This window comes from Chionomys nivalis, chromosome 1, assembly GCF_950005125.1.
Source record: "Chionomys nivalis chromosome 1, mChiNiv1.1, whole genome shotgun sequence".
In the NCBI taxonomy this organism is placed as follows: domain Eukaryota; kingdom Metazoa; phylum Chordata; class Mammalia; order Rodentia; family Cricetidae; genus Chionomys; species Chionomys nivalis.
Genome location: NC_080086.1, coordinates 114,979,008 through 114,998,346, shown reverse-complemented (window position 1 = coordinate 114,998,346; position 19,339 = coordinate 114,979,008). Strand labels below are relative to the sequence as shown.

The window sequence follows — 19,339 nt, the reverse complement described above, 5'->3', positions numbered from 1 at the left end:
GATTATTGACATTAAAAATGAATATGTATTATATTCTACCTATTTTTAAATAATATTAGTATAGCAAACTTAAATGTATGTATGAGGAATCACTGAGGAAATTTAAATAAATAAAAGTTTTGTGTGATTAAATGAAAGACAATCAAACCAAAAACTATAGCAAGTGAGGCCTTAAACAATCTAATCTTAGGGTTTGCGGACTTTCTGGAAATGGATTGACGTACTGGCTAGCCTCAGATGCTCTCCTATCATTGAATATCACAGTATTTTTTTGTTTGTCAGGATCATCACATTGAACTTTAAGATCATCTTACGCAGATTTTCTTTCAACGAGCTAAAGTTTGACACGACACAGCATGTCTGCCTATAGATGGAATAGCAACATATTGGGTGAAGATCTTAAAGTGTCATTGGCTTTAAGAATTCTGTAAACAATCCAGGCAGGATTCAATTCCTCCCCCCATTGACGCAGATGTTAATGCAATCCCTTGTGAATATGTTGGCACATTTTAGGAAAAGGTGACGTCTAGCAGACACTGAAAACAGTCTCTCTAGCCAGGCCCAGCTCCTCACAGGGTTCCGCATCATCTTATAAGCAGATGCAGAGAATGAGGTGGAATGATGACGTGCAGCCCAAAGAGGATCAGAGATTTCCAGTGAGGGCTCAGGATTTATTTAAGTATGATTCTAATGACCCTTTGAAACTAGCCAGTTCTAGTCTTAAGATTAGTATAAATGCTTAAGCATATGTTCTAAAAATTTGTAAGAAAAGAGATAATGATATTTTTTATCACAAATTGTACATGTTTAAAAAGAAACATAAGCTTAACTTTACTTAAAACAGTGTATAAATGATTCAGCAATAACATGGTACACATAATAAAAATAAAAATATCTGTATTTATCTATCAGTTTAAAATAAACTTGGCAAAAGTAATATGAAAGATTTCAAAGGAAATTCAAATATAACTGAAGTAAATTCTTTCTCAATGATGTCTATCTATATTTCCTTAGAGCCTTATACAAATACTTTATATTACTCCATTAATTTGCCTAGCAATTGTAGAATCTACAATGGACTGGGTGTAATCTGAAAGGGGAGATGTTAGGTAGGTGCTTTCATAGAGCCAAAGGCTCAAACACAACTCACTCTTCATTCCCCAAATGAAGTGCTCACTTGTCAAATCGGTTAGTATTTTAGATTAACATCTCTCCCTTTGCAAGGATCCAGACAACAGCTTACTGTTTGGTGGCTATTCCTGTGGGAGAATCTGACTTTATTTCTCTGCATTTTCAGGCTCCATAAAATATGAAAACTTCAGTTTTAATCCATAAGAAACAAACTATTTCTCTGGATAAGCAGCCAGAACATTCTTGGGTCAGAGAAGAAGAGACAGTTTACAGTGATATACATATGTCTTTGAGAACCAGATCAAGGTCACTAGTGTGTTTCACATCCATTGCCAAACAGCCGGCAGACAGTGCTGATCTGAGGGCATCAGCTCCCTGAGCTGAATCTCAATGACTCCATTAAGGAGGAATAATTCACTATCTTTTCCCTTCAGTGAAAACATAAAAGTGTACTTGTCAATTTCTGATATAAAAATACAATATTTGAACGATTCATTTGAATGCGCTTTAAGCTCAGCCTATTCAATGCCTTTACTGAAGCTGCCACAGCATCCTCTCCCATGAACACCCAGAGGATACTATACTGGCAATACATATTCTTCACATCATTCCAACATTCAATTTAGCTACAAAACATTCGAAAGCAGTCTGTTCAGGTCAGTTGTGGCCTTAGAACCTATGATCTACCTAACTTTAATTATTTTTCTTTATGGTTAAACATCTTATTTGAAAGTTCCTGATACAATTTAGAATTCAGATCATTTATTTCCTTGAAATATTTTTTGACAGATTGTCTTTAAAAGTGTCCCACACACAGTGTACAGAGACAGAAATATCTCGACTAAAGTAATACTTTACAGTGTTTTGAAACTTGTGAGTGAAGCAAAGTATGCATATTGCTGAATGCTAGTACCTTTTGGAGAGTCAGCACCTGATACTTCAAGAACATCCACATCACTAATAAGCATTACACTCAGAAACTCCTTATAATATAAACAGCTACACTAAGTAGCATTAGTAGTAGAAACCTTTGGCTGAGTTCCATCTGCATATATTCAATTTCCTGAATACCTCTTAAGAATAATTTTCCTTTGCTTGACATAACACAGAAATTAATCAGCATAATAAGTAAGCTAAGACTTTAACAGAAACTTTCTAACCTTGAAATCAGGCATAGAAAATATGTATCTAGGTAAGAGGTTCAGAAACCCTAAAATCATAATAGACAGAGGAAGGAAAGTTTTCCACGAATAACGATCACATTTAAATATTGCCTGCAGAAAAATGAAGCATGCCCCCTTTTTTAAAAAGTATGTGTGTATATATGTTCATGTGTGTGTGTATGAGCATGTGTAAATGCATGTGGAGTCCAGAAGTGTCTTTTTGGAGGCTCTCTCCATTTTGGTATTGAAGGAGAGTCTCACTGAACCTAAAGCTCAATTGGACTTACTGGCTATAAAGTTCCAAAGATCCTTTTGTCCAGGAATTACAGTCACCATCACCACTTTAGCTTTTTACATGGATGCGAGGTCCTCAGGATGTTCAACAAGCATTTTACTAGGTCAACTTTTTCCCCAGCATCTGAAGTGTGATATATTTGCCTTTGTTCCTTAAACACGACTTATCTTTCCTCTTCTCAAAGACACATTGAGTAACTGAATAAAAATACCACGACTTTAGATTTGCTGCTCTAAGAAGTTTTGGGTATCAGAGCTTGATAACTCTCCTAATTAGCTTTGCACCAAGTTATTCTTTTGTTATTTCTAAATGTTATTATCACTGTCCTCAAAAGACAGACAAGCAGCTGTCTCGTCCAGTGTAGCACCTGGCTGCACTCTGCACACATTACAAAGGACATCACCTATCAAGAATCAATATACAGGTTTCGCTCTGTCCTTGAGATTGTTTGCCTCACATTGTGCATTGTTTTTGCACCCTATGAAATAAGGTTGACGATTTGCAATTTGTCTTTCGAGACAGAAGCTGCAGCCAGTGTTCTAGTGTTCCTCTGAATATTCAACCCATGTCAGGAACAATATTGCTCTTCTATGAGGAGGAGAAACGGCCATGAAGATTTACTATCTGACCTCAGAATAGGTTTGTGGTACCTTGACTATTGTGGTACCTTGACTATTGTGACTCCAATAAAAGACATTAATCTAACCTTCAGATGTCAAAACATGAAAAACAACCATGTTGATTAATAAACTTTATACTTGAATTATAGCATCTTATCAAATTCTAAAAAAAGCACAACTTGTTATTACTTTAAAAATCTATTAACAGTGTCAACTTAATGTACAGAGATAGTTTTATATTATGAGCTCTTGAGAAAAAATGAAAAGTTCAGAAACCATTAAGATACCCACATGTAGCAGTACAACTTACTGCTTCTAGGCTCCACTCCCCACTCACTAAATCTAACTGTATGTATACATAAAAGTTCACATAAAATGGAAATACATTATGTTTTGAAGTAACTTGATCATATATTTCTATTGTATTTGAACACTCAACTTTATGGAATATATATTTAAATTAAATTGCTAGATTAAACCATCAAAAATACTTTTGTGATTTCTTTCAGTGGGAAAATATATAATCAGTGGAAAATAGCTTATATTTTGCAATATGTGCCTGCTAAGATAATGATGAATTGAATACTAAATTGCATGGAAGTATTGATATGATTACATATATACCTTCCAAGTTAGACCCAACCAATTATTCACAAGGTAAGGTGGCAAAGAACCATCATATTAGTGCAACACCCCAAAATTACAGTGTAACATTGCCCAAAAATGTAGGAAATCTCTGATTTTAGTCTTCAAAAAATGTTCTTTATAAATCAAAGTTCAATAGGAATTTGCTTGTTACAAAGACTGATGTACGTTTGTTTGTGTGGGTGTGTGTGTGTGTGTGTGTGTGAGAGAGAGAGAGAGAGAGAGTGCATGTGTGCATGTGAAACAATTCCAACCTATTTTGTGGAGATACATAGATATACATTCAAATAATTTTATTTAACAATATATGGAATGTATAATATGTATAATATATACACTATATAATTTGGCTTGTATTTGAGATATTTAAACTCTTACATTATGTAAAAATATATATTTCATATATCTGCAGAAAATTAAGCTAATAGATCTAGGTCTGAAAAGAAGAAAGAGCAGAAAGTTGGATCTCAGAAGAGAATAAACCTATGTAATTCCTGATATGCTACATCATGAGAAATTGGATTTTTATAATTAAAAATACATACAGTAAATTTAAATAGATAATAAAATGGGTTAAATACTTAAATATGAATAAGTCTATATTTGTTAATTTTGCATAGCTACACTTTGATTAAATATTTTATATAGTTCTGATGTGGCTCTTTAGATGTTCGTTAAAATAAATGATAGAAAATAGTAAAATACTCTGTAGAATTCTGCATCTTCAGATTATAATTTTTTGCCTCATAATTTTGTCTTCAATCTCCCTGAGGATGTACTGTCAATATGTTGCATTTCATGTATCTAACACTATATTGGGCCACATGAAAGGACATATTTGCCAATACAAAATATGCTTGATTATCATCATTTTCACATGGCTTATGTAATTACTCATAAACAATCTTTCATGCATTCTCATGTGATTAATAACTTTCTCATAAGAAGATTGAATACACATACTAGAGAGCAGATTTAAATGTGTGCCTTGATTGAGGGTGGTAGGTGTCGACGTGGATCCACAACCCAGGGTCCCAGAGCAGCTTTAATTAAAGGCTCAATGTTCACATTTTGGCCTTTCTTCCCATGCTTCCCACCTCCACACAAAACATTACTATGGAAATGAACAGAGTGCCTTACATCATTAAAATGTTATGATTTTCATAGCTTTCCTTACCGTATTTCTGTTGACCCTAATCTTTCATAATTAAAGAAGTCTGTTTTATAAAGACTGAAAATAAAAGATTACATTCCAGAGTTTTTCAAAAACTACTCACTGCTTGTTCTCAGTGAGATGATTAAAAGCGAGAGCAACAATTGTGAGAATTGAATTTGTGTCCCTCATAAACATGGTAAGGTAACCATGGCAACTTCATGCAAAATACAATAGCCATTCACTTTGACTATGATTATAATATGCAAGAAAGGTTTCATCTCAAGTTTTAATCATTATAATTGTGAGATGATTTCTGAACTCTCTTGTATCAGCTTGATAAAAGAAAAAACCTAACCACAACTAGTATTACAGTGGAAATAAAATGCAACACTATAGTTGGACTCAATTTGTTCCCTTCAAGGAGAGAAATTTTCAGGGAGAAAACAAAAAGACTGTGTTGTGCTTTCTGCCTCGGATGGATGCTGGAGCTCCATATAGGTCTTCCAATCAGATTCCCAGAGGATGCTGTCAACAGGGCAGAATCTTCATTATGTTGTTATGTTGAACGGGGCCCTTCTTTCTGACTTGCTGATTTACTGTTGATGACAATTCCTGTCATTGTGTTTAAATAGTCTCAGCACCTTTTCATTCAGAAATTCTGTTCTTTGATGAGGAGCTAGCTACATTTTAAAATTTTCTATTATTTAAGCAGGTGGTTGTATGTTATGCACACAGCTGAGGTTAGGCTGGTCCCCAGTGTACAGGTGCACCAGACAGTGTGACGACAGATGTATGGGTAATTATAAAAGAGCTGTTGACATACCACCATCTCTGCCTCCTGCTAGAATCACGCTTGTTTAAAGCCTGCTATTTGATCAGCACAAGGGGTTAGGTAATTGAAATTTTAAAGAATCTATGCCTGACATAGGAAAACCGAGCAATAATATGTGAGAAACATATTTAAGGTGTCCAGTCACTTATGCCTCACAGCCTCTCTCTATACATTTATGGAGCCATAGTGTTCTCCTTATCCCCATTTACACATAGTGAAACATTTACAATGTATAAGGTGACATTTCTATTTTAGAAAAGATGTTTCAAAGAAGTTTATGGCTCCTTAATAAACTCTACATTCCATACATGGATAAAATATCAAACTTAAAGCATATCTCCGTGTGTGTTTATGATTTTAAAGGACAGTGAAAACACATTTAAACATGTCCTGACTTCTCACCTCATCTCTGAAGCAAAGCATTATTGCATGCTGTTCTTTCCAAAGAGGCAATCATTTTACACAACACTTTATATCTTAAAGGATCCTCTGAGACTATCTTCTTTTAGATCAAACCATACATAAGCCTATTCAAAAAAACCAAACCAAAACCCAAATAACAACAACAACAACAACAACAAAAACATGAAATGCCTCCCAACAGAGAATGGCATATACAAAAACTACTTTCTGTTTTTGAAAAAGAACCACAGGACCTTTGTTATCTACAACATTAATGTAGACCTCAACTTTTAAGAAGCATCCACTATGATCAGTAGTGTAATTTGTAAAACCAAATACATTAATATTGGGGGCGGGAGTGATAGCTCAGTGCTAGTGGCTCATTACCAGCAAACACGTGGCAGCTCACAACTGGCTGGAACTCCAGTCTCAGGAGAGCCAACACGCTTTTCTTTCTCACACAAGCACCAGTCATCTATATGGTGCACAGATATACATGCAAGCGAGAAGTCTATACATTTTAAAATAATTAATATGTAAACCTTAATATATACCTTTTAATTATACTAGACTCAAGATTATTTTACTGTCATCATTTCTAAGAGCCAGAGACTTGTAATCTTTTTTCCCCAATGTTAAAAGAAATTTCCTATAATGATAAATCAAAGTTGTGTTAGAAAAGATGATAGGTTCCACAGTCCTCATCTACTATGGCCACTAAAGGCATTTGGGGGATGATGTTAACTTGTGACCTTTAAGGAGAAACTCTCACTGACATCACAGTTTGGTTTACAATGATCAGGAGCCTCTTGATGCCTAATCATGCTGTGAAAATAGTAACATATTCACCAGCCTTTCCTCCGTGGTGAAATAATCAGAAGACAAATGGTATACAGAATGGATTAGTGTGGTTCTGGGGATGGAACCCAGAACTTTACCCTTGCTGGTCAAGTACTCAATCATTGAGGTACAGTCCAAGCACAGAACTTATTTAGAAACTTTGGAGAATTATTTCATATCCTTGAGGATGCTAGGTCAATGACCCTGTACCCCAGGAATGTTAGGCTAAATGACCCCTTACTCTCAGGAAAGCTAGGTCAGTTATCCCATATCCCCAGGAAGGCTGGGCTAATGACCCTGTATTCCCATGAATGCTAGGCTAATGACCTTTTATTCTCAGAAATGCTAGGCTAATAAGCCCTTATTCTTGGGAATGTTAGGCTGCTGACCCCAGGAATGTTGAGTTATTAAACTGTGGAAGGTGAACTTTTCGTTTAATAATTCAGTATAGTCGGTTTCCTCAAGATATAGAGAGGAAAGCAATATGCATTGCTGTAGTATTATGGTTACCTTACTTTTCAAGTATTTACATTTCAAAATACAAGTTGGTGTTTAATCCTGCATGACTTATATAAGAAATTCAGAAAGAACAAGCAGTACATAGAAAGGGGATCTCAAAAAAGCCAATTACTACATTTCAGGATTGTGGAAATCTGGTTTCTCACTAAGGGAAGAAGAGAAAGAAATGAGGATGAATGAAGACAGAGGACACGGGCAAGAAAACTGTGTTCAACAGGATATAAAATAGTGAACATTACCATGGTTAGACTCAATGGTTAGGAGAGTACAAAAGATTGCTGTATGTAGTAGACACCAGCACATTGCAAAATGTGGTAAAAAAAAATTGAATTAATTCATAGAATCATAGCACCAAGGGAGACTAACTGAAAAACAAAAAGTCTAAACAGAGGGATGAGGAATAAGAAGATTCAGTCAGTGCCATAGAACCATTTTTAAAAAAATTAAAAAAAATAAAACAACCTCCCCCAGACAAAAACAAAGAAAATACAGGACTAGAAGGAAATTGCTAAAATAAAACAAAAATCCCCAAATTAACATATGCAAAAGAAGAAAATTCAAACTTTCATCCATGCATGGCCAGGAAAAGGCTAAGATGTCTACTCTACTCTCCCACATTCCAAAAAGCATGGTAAGTTGAAGTTAGAGTAAGTAGAGGTTCAAGCTAGGTAAACAGAAGAAAATTTAATCAGAAAGGAAGATACAAAATTCGATGTAATTTTCAGTGTCACAGTCTATTGTAGAAAACCTGAAATACTTCACATCAAAATACATAAGTGAATGCTTAAAGCTAATAAATTAAGCAAAGTTATTCAGTATTAAAATAGCGACGAAGTATGTTGTGTTAACACATACAACAATGACTACCATGATAAGAAAGTGTGAAAGCAATTCAGCTCGCAATAGCTTTGAAAATGCGTACACGCCTGTCAATATATTTAACTAAGGAGGTAAAAGACCCATACATGCAAAACTATAGTTTGTAAAGAAACCCGAGGATACAAATAATTAAAAATTTATTCCTTCGTTCAGTGATTGTATACTTTATATAGTTAAAATATCCAAACTGTCTAATGAAAGATATAGAGCCAAGGACATTGTTTTCAAAATCTCAATGACAATTTAAGCAGAAACAAAATAAAGTCATAAAATTCATATTCAACCATAAAGGTTTCAAATAGTCAAACAGTGCTGAGACAGCCTGTGGCTGCTGTGGATCGATTGCTCCCCTTGACTCCAGTAAATTTGCTTCTTCTCCTGTTCCAGCTGTTGTGGAGCTGTTCAGCAGTGATGCTCTTCTCTCTTCACCATTAGTGTCTCTGGTGCTTTTCTTTATGAAGCCACTTCCAGTTCAGGCCTCATATCTCTCCATTCTTAATGCTTGGCTGATTCCGATTAATTTACTGCACAAGACTGTCTAGTCCTTCCGAACACCTTAGCCTTTTGGTCAGGTGAAGGGCAGTCTTGGTCTTGTTCCTTGCCACAGAGCTATTTTAAGACCACAGACATCTTTTTCACTGATTTAATTTTTGAACAGAGGATACATTCATAAGCATAAAAAAACTAAAAGCAGAAAATGATATGTGTTGAAATTTCAGACTTACTCTTTCAGTGACTTTTTTTTTCCTTCTATATCTATCTCCCTCCCTAGTTGAACCTGGAGTACTGTGCAATGTCTCTTTTATAAACTAGAATGTATAAAGTCAAGTTTTACAAACTAGGAACCAAATTCTGATTTAAGGATCAGATTTCCAGCACTACAGTGGCTGCTGTGCTCAGAGAAGCCCGTCAGTCACACAATCAGAGAAACAGATACTGAAGGTCTCCAGAGCGAGAACTCTGTTTTGCGTTATTCAGAAGACAGTAACAGGCAACTTTCAAAGTTATTTTATTTATTTATTTATTTATTTGGTTTTTCGAGACAGGGTTTCTCTGTGGCTTTGCAGCCTGTCCTGGAACTAGCTCTTGTACACCAGGCTGGTCTCAAACTCACAGAGATTCACCTGCCTCTGCCTCCCAAGTGCTGGGATTAAAGGCGTGCACCACCACCTCCTGGCTCAAAGTTATTAAAATTAAAACTATGTCAACACTATCATAAAACTATCACCAGAGCATCATCTCCTAAATTCAGGAAAAGTGAGATTTTGTGTATATACTTATATCTGTCAACATAGTTATTTATGGCTTCACAGAAATTTTGACAATATCCGCACCAAGTCACACAGATAACTAATGAGGAAAATGAAGTATGGGGAAGAAGCTGACTTTATACCTGAGACTGGAGAGTCTGAACTCTATCCAAAGTGGATAAAGTCTTCCACCATCAAGTAGTGTGTGACAATGGACAAAAGATCTAACATGTATGAGATTAAATCTTCTCATTTGTAAACAGAGAAGACTGTAGTGGTTATTAAATGAAGGCATATAGAAGTCAAAGGATACTTATTGTGCAGACTAAACACTATAGAAACGGGAGAGAATGTCATTACGTATTTAACAGCTTGTGAAGATGGCACAGCTGGTGGAATAGAAAGGGTTACATGGTCATATAAGGATTTACTGAGATGTACCATGAGAAGCTTTAGAGGAAAGCAATATTCACAATGCATGTATTGAATAAGACTATCTAATAAAGTTAGACGGGATAAAGCAAATGCCATATAAAGGGGATACTTGTTGAGTTAGCAACTGACGTGAAGGAAGAAAATCAAGGAGAGCCATGCGCAATTCAGTGTCTGGACCAGGTGATGGGTCATGGAGTCTCCAACATGATTCCATGCTGGAATCACTTTTATCTTTTGATTTTACATTTTCTGAAACAAAGAAAAAAGGAAAGATACCTAGGGGTAGATGCAAAATGTTTTGACAGGGTAATATCTTCGAGTATAACTCAATTCTAATCAGATTTGAATAAAGACCTTGTTTTACTTTCATATAATTTAGGATCCTTTGATTTAACATGATTTGAATGGAAAGAAAAAACAGAATAAACTGTTATTATTCTTCTCTTCTTTTATGAGTTTCAGCAGGAATGTAAGAAATTCAAAAAGGCTTAGCTTTTAATAATTTATACTTTTATTTTTTTTTCAGTGTAAGAGATTTACTTCTCCCTCAAAGCAAAAAGTATCCCACAATTCAGATTTACATAAGTAGTGCCTTCTTTTAAATAAATTAAAAACAAAATGCTATCCTGCCTGTAAAATTATAAATACTTCTAGTCCACTTTACAGCAAGTTAGAACATTTAAAAATGCGTCATTCCCAGTAAATAAACAGTCTGGCACTGAAGCCAGTTTAAAAAAGGAGTTACACGTCCAGGATAGTGTCTTTAACATTACAAAAATTAAGCCAAATAAGGAAAAAATGAAGGAGAAAGAAGAAAGTTTACAAAGTGGCAACTACTATGATCCAGAAGATGCTGAAACGTCTCCCTCCATTCAGGACTGCGCCATTTCTGGAATGAACATCTGTGGATAACGAAGTTAGGAGAGTGCGCCTCTCAGTGTTCAGGTCGAAACCACAAAGTATACAGAAATACTTTCCCAACTGGGCAGGAAAGACAGACCTCAAAACACGGTGACTGTTTGAAAACCACACAACAAGGTTTAGCCAGAGTATTCAAGATTAGAAGACTTCGATGGACTAAAATCTTCAGAGGTACCCGAAGTTACAAGTCCATGGGGAACACTTACTTTACCATGTTAAGAAAGGAAACATGATTCACGGTCGATACAGACTGGCTAAAATGAGAACTGTGGGTGATCTAAGCAGCCAAGGTCCCTACAGAAGCATGAAGACATGATTAGAAGAAAGGAGTTTTAGTTCTGCGGCCTCTTCGATTGCTCAGCACACGAAATATCCCATCCATCTTAAGAAGCACAGCTTCTGGACGGCACCGATTCCCCTTCAGTGGGGAGGAAGATGTCTCTGTGTCCCAAGTGACTCATTCATCAGACCTATAGGATCTCTAGATCTACATGCCGAACTTCAGGATTTCGTTTTTTCAGCTCCTTCTCGAGCCTGTCCACTTCAGCTCCTAGAGTGTCAATAATGTTTTCTCCGTGTTTAAGCATAAAGGCCTCTAATTGTTCAGGAGTTTTTACTTCTTGAATTTCTTGCATCATGCGGTCAAAATCCTGCTTTTCCAAGTATGATCGTGTAACAACTCGTCCATCAAAATCGACTTCTGCCTTAAATCTGACTTTTCCTAAGCCCAGATCTGTGGCTTTAACATCATGGATTGCCCTTACTGAGGGGTCGCTCTCCAGGAGTTCAGTAAGTCGCTGCACTTGCTCTGGTTGTATAGATCTTCCTAGGAGTGCTTCTGTGTTAGTGTAGATCAGGAATGCCGAGACCACACCTAGTAAGGTGCCCACACCCAAGGAACCCAGGCTGTCATACAACGGATTGCCTGTTACAGAGGTGAGGCCCATGCAGGTGGCCGCTATTATCACTCCTAAGACAGCTGCAGTGTCCTCCAATAGTATAACATTTGTACTGGGATCACGACTTTCCATGACATACTTATAAAATGATGTTCCTTTGGCCTGAGCACTCCTGCGAAGTTCGTTTATGGCAACAAGAAGTGTTGCTCCTTCAGATACCAAAGATCCTGCTAAAATACAATATGCCCATAGAAGGGATTCCATTGGTTGAGGATGAAGCAATCCCATGATTCCATGGTACCAAGAGAGTCCTGAGCCCATCATGAAAATACCAACACCACTAATCAATGAAGAGATATAGCGCATATTTGAAAAGCCATACGGGTGAGAAGGGTCTGGTGTTTGAATGGACTTGCTGATGCCCAGTGCTAGCAAACCCTGGTTACAAGTATCAGATAATGAGTGTATAGATTCTGAGAACATACTTGCTGAACCCGTATAAATCCAGGCAAGGAATTTAAAGAAGCAGTTTAAGCCATTTATGCAGATAGCAACCATCACCACTTTTCCCGGCCCCTTAAGGAACAGCGACAGGGTCCTGGAGCGCGGCTTTGTGTTTCCCAAGAAATCACCATATTCTCTTAATATTCTTTGGTTTCTAAATAGTCTTTCTCTGTATTCTATTTCTGCTTCTTTACGCATTTTTTTCTCCCTAGCAAGCGCTTCAAGGCTTCCCCAAACTTCCAAAGCTTTTGCTTCCACATCTGACCTCAAGAACACGGTAAAGGACTCAGTATCATCGTGGGGACTTCGTCGTCTGATTTTTCGAAGTTGTTCTAAATCACTGGACTTAAGACAGAACTCATTTATTGCTCTCACTCCAGTGATGAAATTATTTTTAGTGTATTTTGGTCCATACTCCCTTTTCTTAAGGACTGCTTTGACTCTTACTTGGAGAGGATCTTGTTTAAGTGGAGCTTTGAGTTCTGCGCCTATATTTTCTGCTGTTTCCTTAGGTGCCGGGGGTTTTCCTGCTCTTGGAGCTTGTGACCCCTGCCCTCCTTTGTGGACTTCTGTGGAGTACAACTTGACTTTACTCAGAGTACAAGCATGTGGGTGACTGTTGGGAACCATGTACGTAAAGCTTCCAAATGTCATTAAATTCTTCCATCCCTGGCTGCGGCCGCGGGTCACTGCCCGGCCGCCACCGAGCCTGCACAGCGTCGCCCAGCTGCACCTGTGCGCCGCGACGGCGGCGGCCAAGCCCGGAAACATCCTGGCGGGGCAGAGGCCCCCACTCGGACACCACCTCCTGCCTCCGAGTCGCCGGCCGCGCCAACTGACTCCATAGACTGGACACCAGCGGACACGGCTGTGTGCGCCGCCACCGGCGGCCTCGGCGACCCGGAAGTCATACTTTTATTTTTAAATAAATATACATACCTTGTTAAATTTTGTAATGACATGCCTTATTCTCAATACTTAAAATCAATAGCCATGGTATATGTTTCAAATAAGTATTTCATATCTACAACAAAGAGGAAGAGGATATTAAAATCCATAAGTAGCATTGGTTACTAATTCCTATATTAGCTGAGTTTAAGTGATTGGGTAAAAAATAAGGGAAACTGAACCCAATTCTCCAGGCAGAAAATGCACAAAGATGTGCTCTTAAGAAATCCCCATCTTTGTGGACAATAAGCCACCCTCAGGACCCAGTTAGCCTGTGAGATGCTTCATTGAGCAGACAGCCAAGAGAATGTAAAGCAAATCAGAGGGCACACTCTTTTAAATCAGTGTTTATTTAGAGAAACTGGAAAGAAGGGTCCTGCATTTATGTATTATAAGTCAGTTGGTAGCTTCAATAATCTAGTCTTTCAGATATTGAATCCTCATACTTTCTTTTCTCATATCAGATTTAATAAACTATGAGACTTATATAGCATAATTTAAAAAATAGTAGTGTAATTAAGTATCTGCCTGTCAATTTAACTTAGGCCTCTTCCTGGAATTTAAATCCTGGCTTTTAAATAAATTGCACATAAATACTTTATTTATAGAGTTGCTGTTTACACACAGGAATGAATTAGTTTGATTGAATGTGTGGCTGATTATTGGTTAATTGCACATATTCTTAAGCAATGGAGAATTGAACTTCTAGTGTTCAATCATTCAATATCATTCAGCAAAATAACACAGTCTGTCAATAATCAATATACATGTGTCATAGAAGCATAGATATTGCTGAGCCTGAAAAGGCTCCTGGGTCTGTTTTGAGTGCCCCCTTTAACTATGTGCATATTAAGCTTGCGGCAGAAGGGCAGGTTTTCAATAATGTCCAATAACTCCTTTAGTTATCATGAAGCTTTGAGTTGCGAAGAATATTTTAGCTATCATACATTGATTAAAACTAGAGGTAAAGAGAAGCCTATCTCAAGACTGTAAAGGTGGCACAGTGGAGGTAAAAGCCTGCAGCCCTGGAACACTAGAACAGACCTAGGAGTGTGGAAAGTGTTCCTGGGGTGAAGAGAAGGAGAAATGTCTACCACCATGGAGCTACAGCAAAGAAAAGGTTTTGCTAGTTACAAGGCAGACAACTAATGCTAGCAGATCTTTCTTGCTATTAGAATAGAAATGAAGACAAAAATTTCTGATGGATACAATACTGTTTTACACATAATTTTGGACTCAAACTGGACTACATGAAAATAAAAATGCAATCAAAAGAATTTTGTCTATATGCGAATCAACTATGTCCCAAAAGCAAGCAGGAATGTGTTAACTACTTAGTAAACATTCAGCAGTGGGCGAGTCATTGCTTTATTTCTGAGTAAGCCAATAAAATGAGGGGCTCACTATTAAAGAATCAAATTCACGATGATAAGTGAAACCAAACTGGATAGTTTCCATCCAAGAAGCAAATTTCAATGTTTTCACACTACATCAGAAAGTTTTGGGGATATGAGGAACTGGCCTCTCAACTCTGTGACACCACCCAACACTTGTGGAGAGCTTGGTGCCTTCCTCTCCACAATACCTCACCCATAAACGGTGCCTAGGAATGATGTGGTCTCCATTACAGAAATAGTCTACTGTTAGCAGTGCAGGGCTTGCTATAGGTCAGAATCTGAAGGCATAAAGAGATAAAAGACACAGACCCATCCTCTAGTTTCTCCAATTGAACACACAAACAGGAGAATAGCATTTATCAAGGACTGTTTTACATTAAACAATCGAAAAGTTAATTTTTGAGCAAACAGAGGAAAACCCCACAGCATGAAATATTATAGTGAGTGTATACCTGTGTGTGACAGAGACACATAGAAACTAGTAGATGTTAAAAAAATCATTAAATGTGGCATTTTTGATGTCTTAAATATTTTAAAAGCATGACTATTATCCTCTGGCTCATTCTTGCTCACATTTTTAAATATAAAGATGCAGAGAAAAGCAATAACAAAAATGCTTACCACCCCTTAAATTTAATGATTTCATAATCCTCAGCATAAAAGTAGTTGCTCTTAAAACACTAGTACAGGTCTGAGTGGTGGAACTCCCAGGGAGTGAAATATGCCAGGATCCAGCAAAAGAAAAAATAGACATCCACCGCCTAGGGGCTAAACAAACAAGTGTGCTAAGGCCAGAGGCATAGTCCAAGGGTCAACACCTGAATTAGACAATACCCACTTGAAGCCTCAGGATAATCCTGGCGCTCAGACAGAAAACTACCACTTTCTCTTGGGCCTCACCAGGCAAAAATAGACAATTTTGTCCAGGAATGGTGACAGAGAGTTGACTAGCAAGATCCAAGACCTCCAAAGTCATCATGTAGTGAGGTTAAGTTCTCTTCAGTAGCATAAGTAACTGGAACACTTTTAAGTTTGTATCGGGCTAGTTGAAGAAAATAAAAACTGGGTTCATGCATTCATAATTTACTATGATTTTTTAAAGTTGGCACACCAGAATTCTGTTGTGTGTCTGAACTGACTACATACAAATGGTAAACAATTGCAGAGAGTAATGTGGATAAAATGGTAAAATAAAATGTGTCTTTCTATAATTTGCCAACATTTTTTTCTGGGTAATAGCAGTATTCTTATATACTGATACTTCACTGATTCATTTAGTAAAATTTACTGCCCCATTGCAGGCATAATTTCTATGCTAGAAGCATAACGGTGAGAAACATGGACATGATTTCTCCTCCAGTGCTGTGGTTTGTAACTGCACACACGCACACCCACACTTGTTATTTATTCCCATTTCCTGACACAGAAGCTACTAGAGCCTTGGGAGACTGGAACAAGAAAAGAAATGATGTTGCTTGTATGCTAACAATTGGTGGGGTGGTCCCTGCTTGGGGTGGTCACTATGTAGTTGTGAGATGGTGACTGGTCAATCAAAAGACCTCGGTGTGATGAGGGTTTAGGACTTTCATCACCTAAGGGTGAAGGTGCTGGAGAAAAAGTGATGCTTGTTATTTAACCAATTATGCCTAAGTAACAAAACTCACCCTAAAACTGTATTCACAGAGTTTCAAGGCAACAGATATGCGAAGGCTTAAAGAGGAGGTTGACTTATCTAACTTCATTGCCTTTTCATTTTGTCTATCTCTTCATCGAGCTGTTTGTATTCTTTGCAGTATTCTTCATAGAAAAAATAAATAAATGAGTTTCCTGAGGCTCATGAGACACGTTAGTAAATTAATCCAACCCAAACAGGGGGTTATGGGATCCTCAATTTATAGATGACCAAGTATAAGCACAGATTTTAACCTCTACCTATGACTGACATCTGAAGAATGTGTGTGGGTAGGGGTCGGGGAGTCTCTTGGTTTTAAGCCCTCAATCTATGTGATCTGATATTATTTCCAGAGAACGAGAGGCAGGGTTGAGATAAATTATAGGATATCAAGGTGGTATTCACAGAGAAAAACTTGCTATTTGGTTTGAGATAGTTATATACCATTTGGAGGCAATTTTATAAAGAGAAAAACATGGCACCCGTGACACTTCTGAAAAGGAACAATACATAAGAAACAGAAAGCGTGTCAGGAAGACCTGGGTACACATGAAAAACAGGAGGAACAGGGAGATGGGAGTAAACAGCTTAATTGGAGAGATGAGATCAGGAAACTGTTCTAGGCATATTGCTGACAGGAGGAGGTGGCTTGATTCCTGCAACAGCTAACTGTTTCCAAAACAATTGGAAATATTTTTTGAATATAGACCTCACTGTACTTTCAATGACTGGATATACGTGCATGTACACATTTTCAGGTGGGATCAGTAAGGAATCCACGATGACTTCTAGGTTTCTTATTTTTTTTTAACATTTATTTATTTTAATTTTATGTGACTGAATGTTTGTTTACATGTGTATTTGTGTACCATGCATATACCTGTTGCCCAAAGATAATAGAAGACTAACTTACCACTAGAATTATGGATAGCTGTCAACTACCATGTGGGTGTTACAAGTCAACCCCAGATGCTCTGAACGAGCAAGTACTCCTGACCGCAGAGCCATCTCTCCAGCCTTGAAGCCCAGGTATTTACTTTGAGCCATGGGATAAAGTTAATGGTATTGCTGATGTGGAAACTGGGTGCTTCTAAAGGAAGCTGAGCATCTCTGTTAGCCACTTTGAGAACCCTGAGATGTATCTTAGACATTCTGGTGGAGATGTTAGCTGTGTGTTTAGATTCATAAACCAGAGCTCTCTGTGGAGATCAGGATCAGATACACGACTATGATTCATGGAATGCAGACCTCAGTGAAAGTCTCAGCAATGACATCTCTGTGAAAGATGAAGCAGAGAGCCGAGCAGACCTGCACCATAGACGTCAGCTAAAAGGCCAAGAATGATAAGGACAGTAGATATTTATGAGTATGTGAAGAAAGGGGGAAGCGTTAGCCGTGTGACTTGTTCAACTGAATAAAAGGAAGACAGAAGAGTGGTCATTGGATTTGGTGTATGGTGGCCTTGGTAATGGTATTTAGCTAAGAATGACAAGCATCCTCAAAGGTGCTGAGACCAGTGCCTCCAATGAGATGAATCTTATGAAGATACAGCAATGGGTACAAGAAAAACAAGCTTTTTCCCCATTCTATGCCTCATTTCACGAATGTCAAAATTTAAGATTTGGCTTTAATTTATTGTTTTATAGAAGCTAAATTTTCTTTGAAGACAGTTTTTTTTTAAAAAAAAACTTATAATAATTAAAATAAATAATATGTATGTTTTTAAAACACTTTGGGGAAAATGTGCCTCTACATTACGTTACAATTGGCACTACTCATAATTTCAATGAAGGTGACCCTCAGGCAATCATAGTTTATAATTTTACTTCCCCCAAAATTAATTACTTCCATATTTAAATTTAATATTTATATTTATGAAACACTTAAATTTTAGTAATAAAACCTACTATAACTTTTCCTCACAGATCCTTTTAGTTTTCAGAGTACCATAGTCTCAATGAATCCAATTAAGGGTGCTTTGTGTATCTTCTCAGTCTGCCCAGAGCAAAATTCACAATGTGAGTGTATACTCCTTGCTATGAGGGGAAGCCCCACAGGAACCCAGCGACTACTACCTGCTGGGGGGAAAAATGAGCTCATTCCTTCTTAAAGTCGCTGGCTGTGGTTCTGAGAGCACTGAGAACGCAGCAGCTGTCTGTAGATTCTCCTAACTGGAATAAGATCACACTCCTCTGATTGCAAAAGTAGCTCATTTCTGTTTATGCTCTACAATACGTTCAGATACCAATATGTAGAGATTTGGATTATGGGAAATTATCTAGGCAAAAAAAGAAGTGACTTTCTGAGACAGTTCCGGGGTGTAGCCATGAGAGGAAAGCAGGTTTGCGCTGCCTTGGAGAAGTGTTGTGTTGAAATGAACAAAGCCCCATGCTCTTCTCTGAATAATAAAAACACTCATCCACATGCCGGCACGCCATGAGGACTTTATTATCAATTGTCACACACAGTAGTTTTATTAGCATTCATTCAAGACTAAGTTAATTTAAAAGCACTTGAAACCTTAGGCAGATGTTTTTAAATGAAAAAAGAAAAAGGTTCATGAAGCATTGCTTCACACACTCGCACACCACCGGCACAGAGAACCAGCCGTAGCAGCTCAGTCTTCAAACACACTCATTTCCCTGCAAGCCATCTGTACCCTTCTCACCCTGTAACTGCAGGAAAGCAACACGCCTGTCCCGTCAGGACTTCATACCCTAGGGTCTCTTTCTAATTTTATCCGTTTATTTCACTTAATGTTAAGATGTACCCATTCCCAAACTAGGTTCCAGAAAGTAGTCTCTCTTTATATTATATAAATCGCCCACTTT

At 37.5% G+C, this 19,339-nt stretch overlaps 2 protein-coding genes across 30 annotated transcripts in view; both read right to left on the bottom strand.

Moving 5' to 3' along the window:
* The window catches only part of Nrxn1 (neurexin 1), a 1,077,006-nt gene that overhangs the window by 865,362 nt on the left and 192,305 nt on the right, over positions 1 to 19,339 (bottom strand). The window lies entirely within an intron of this gene.
* LOC130872986 (proton-coupled zinc antiporter SLC30A9, mitochondrial) lies at positions 10,690 to 13,394 on the bottom strand. The gene has a single exon (XM_057767458.1). It carries the CDS (start codon positions 13,260 to 13,262, stop codon positions 11,559 to 11,561), a length of 1,704 nt encoding a protein of 567 aa, XP_057623441.1. The 5' UTR covers positions 13,263 to 13,394; the 3' UTR covers positions 10,690 to 11,558.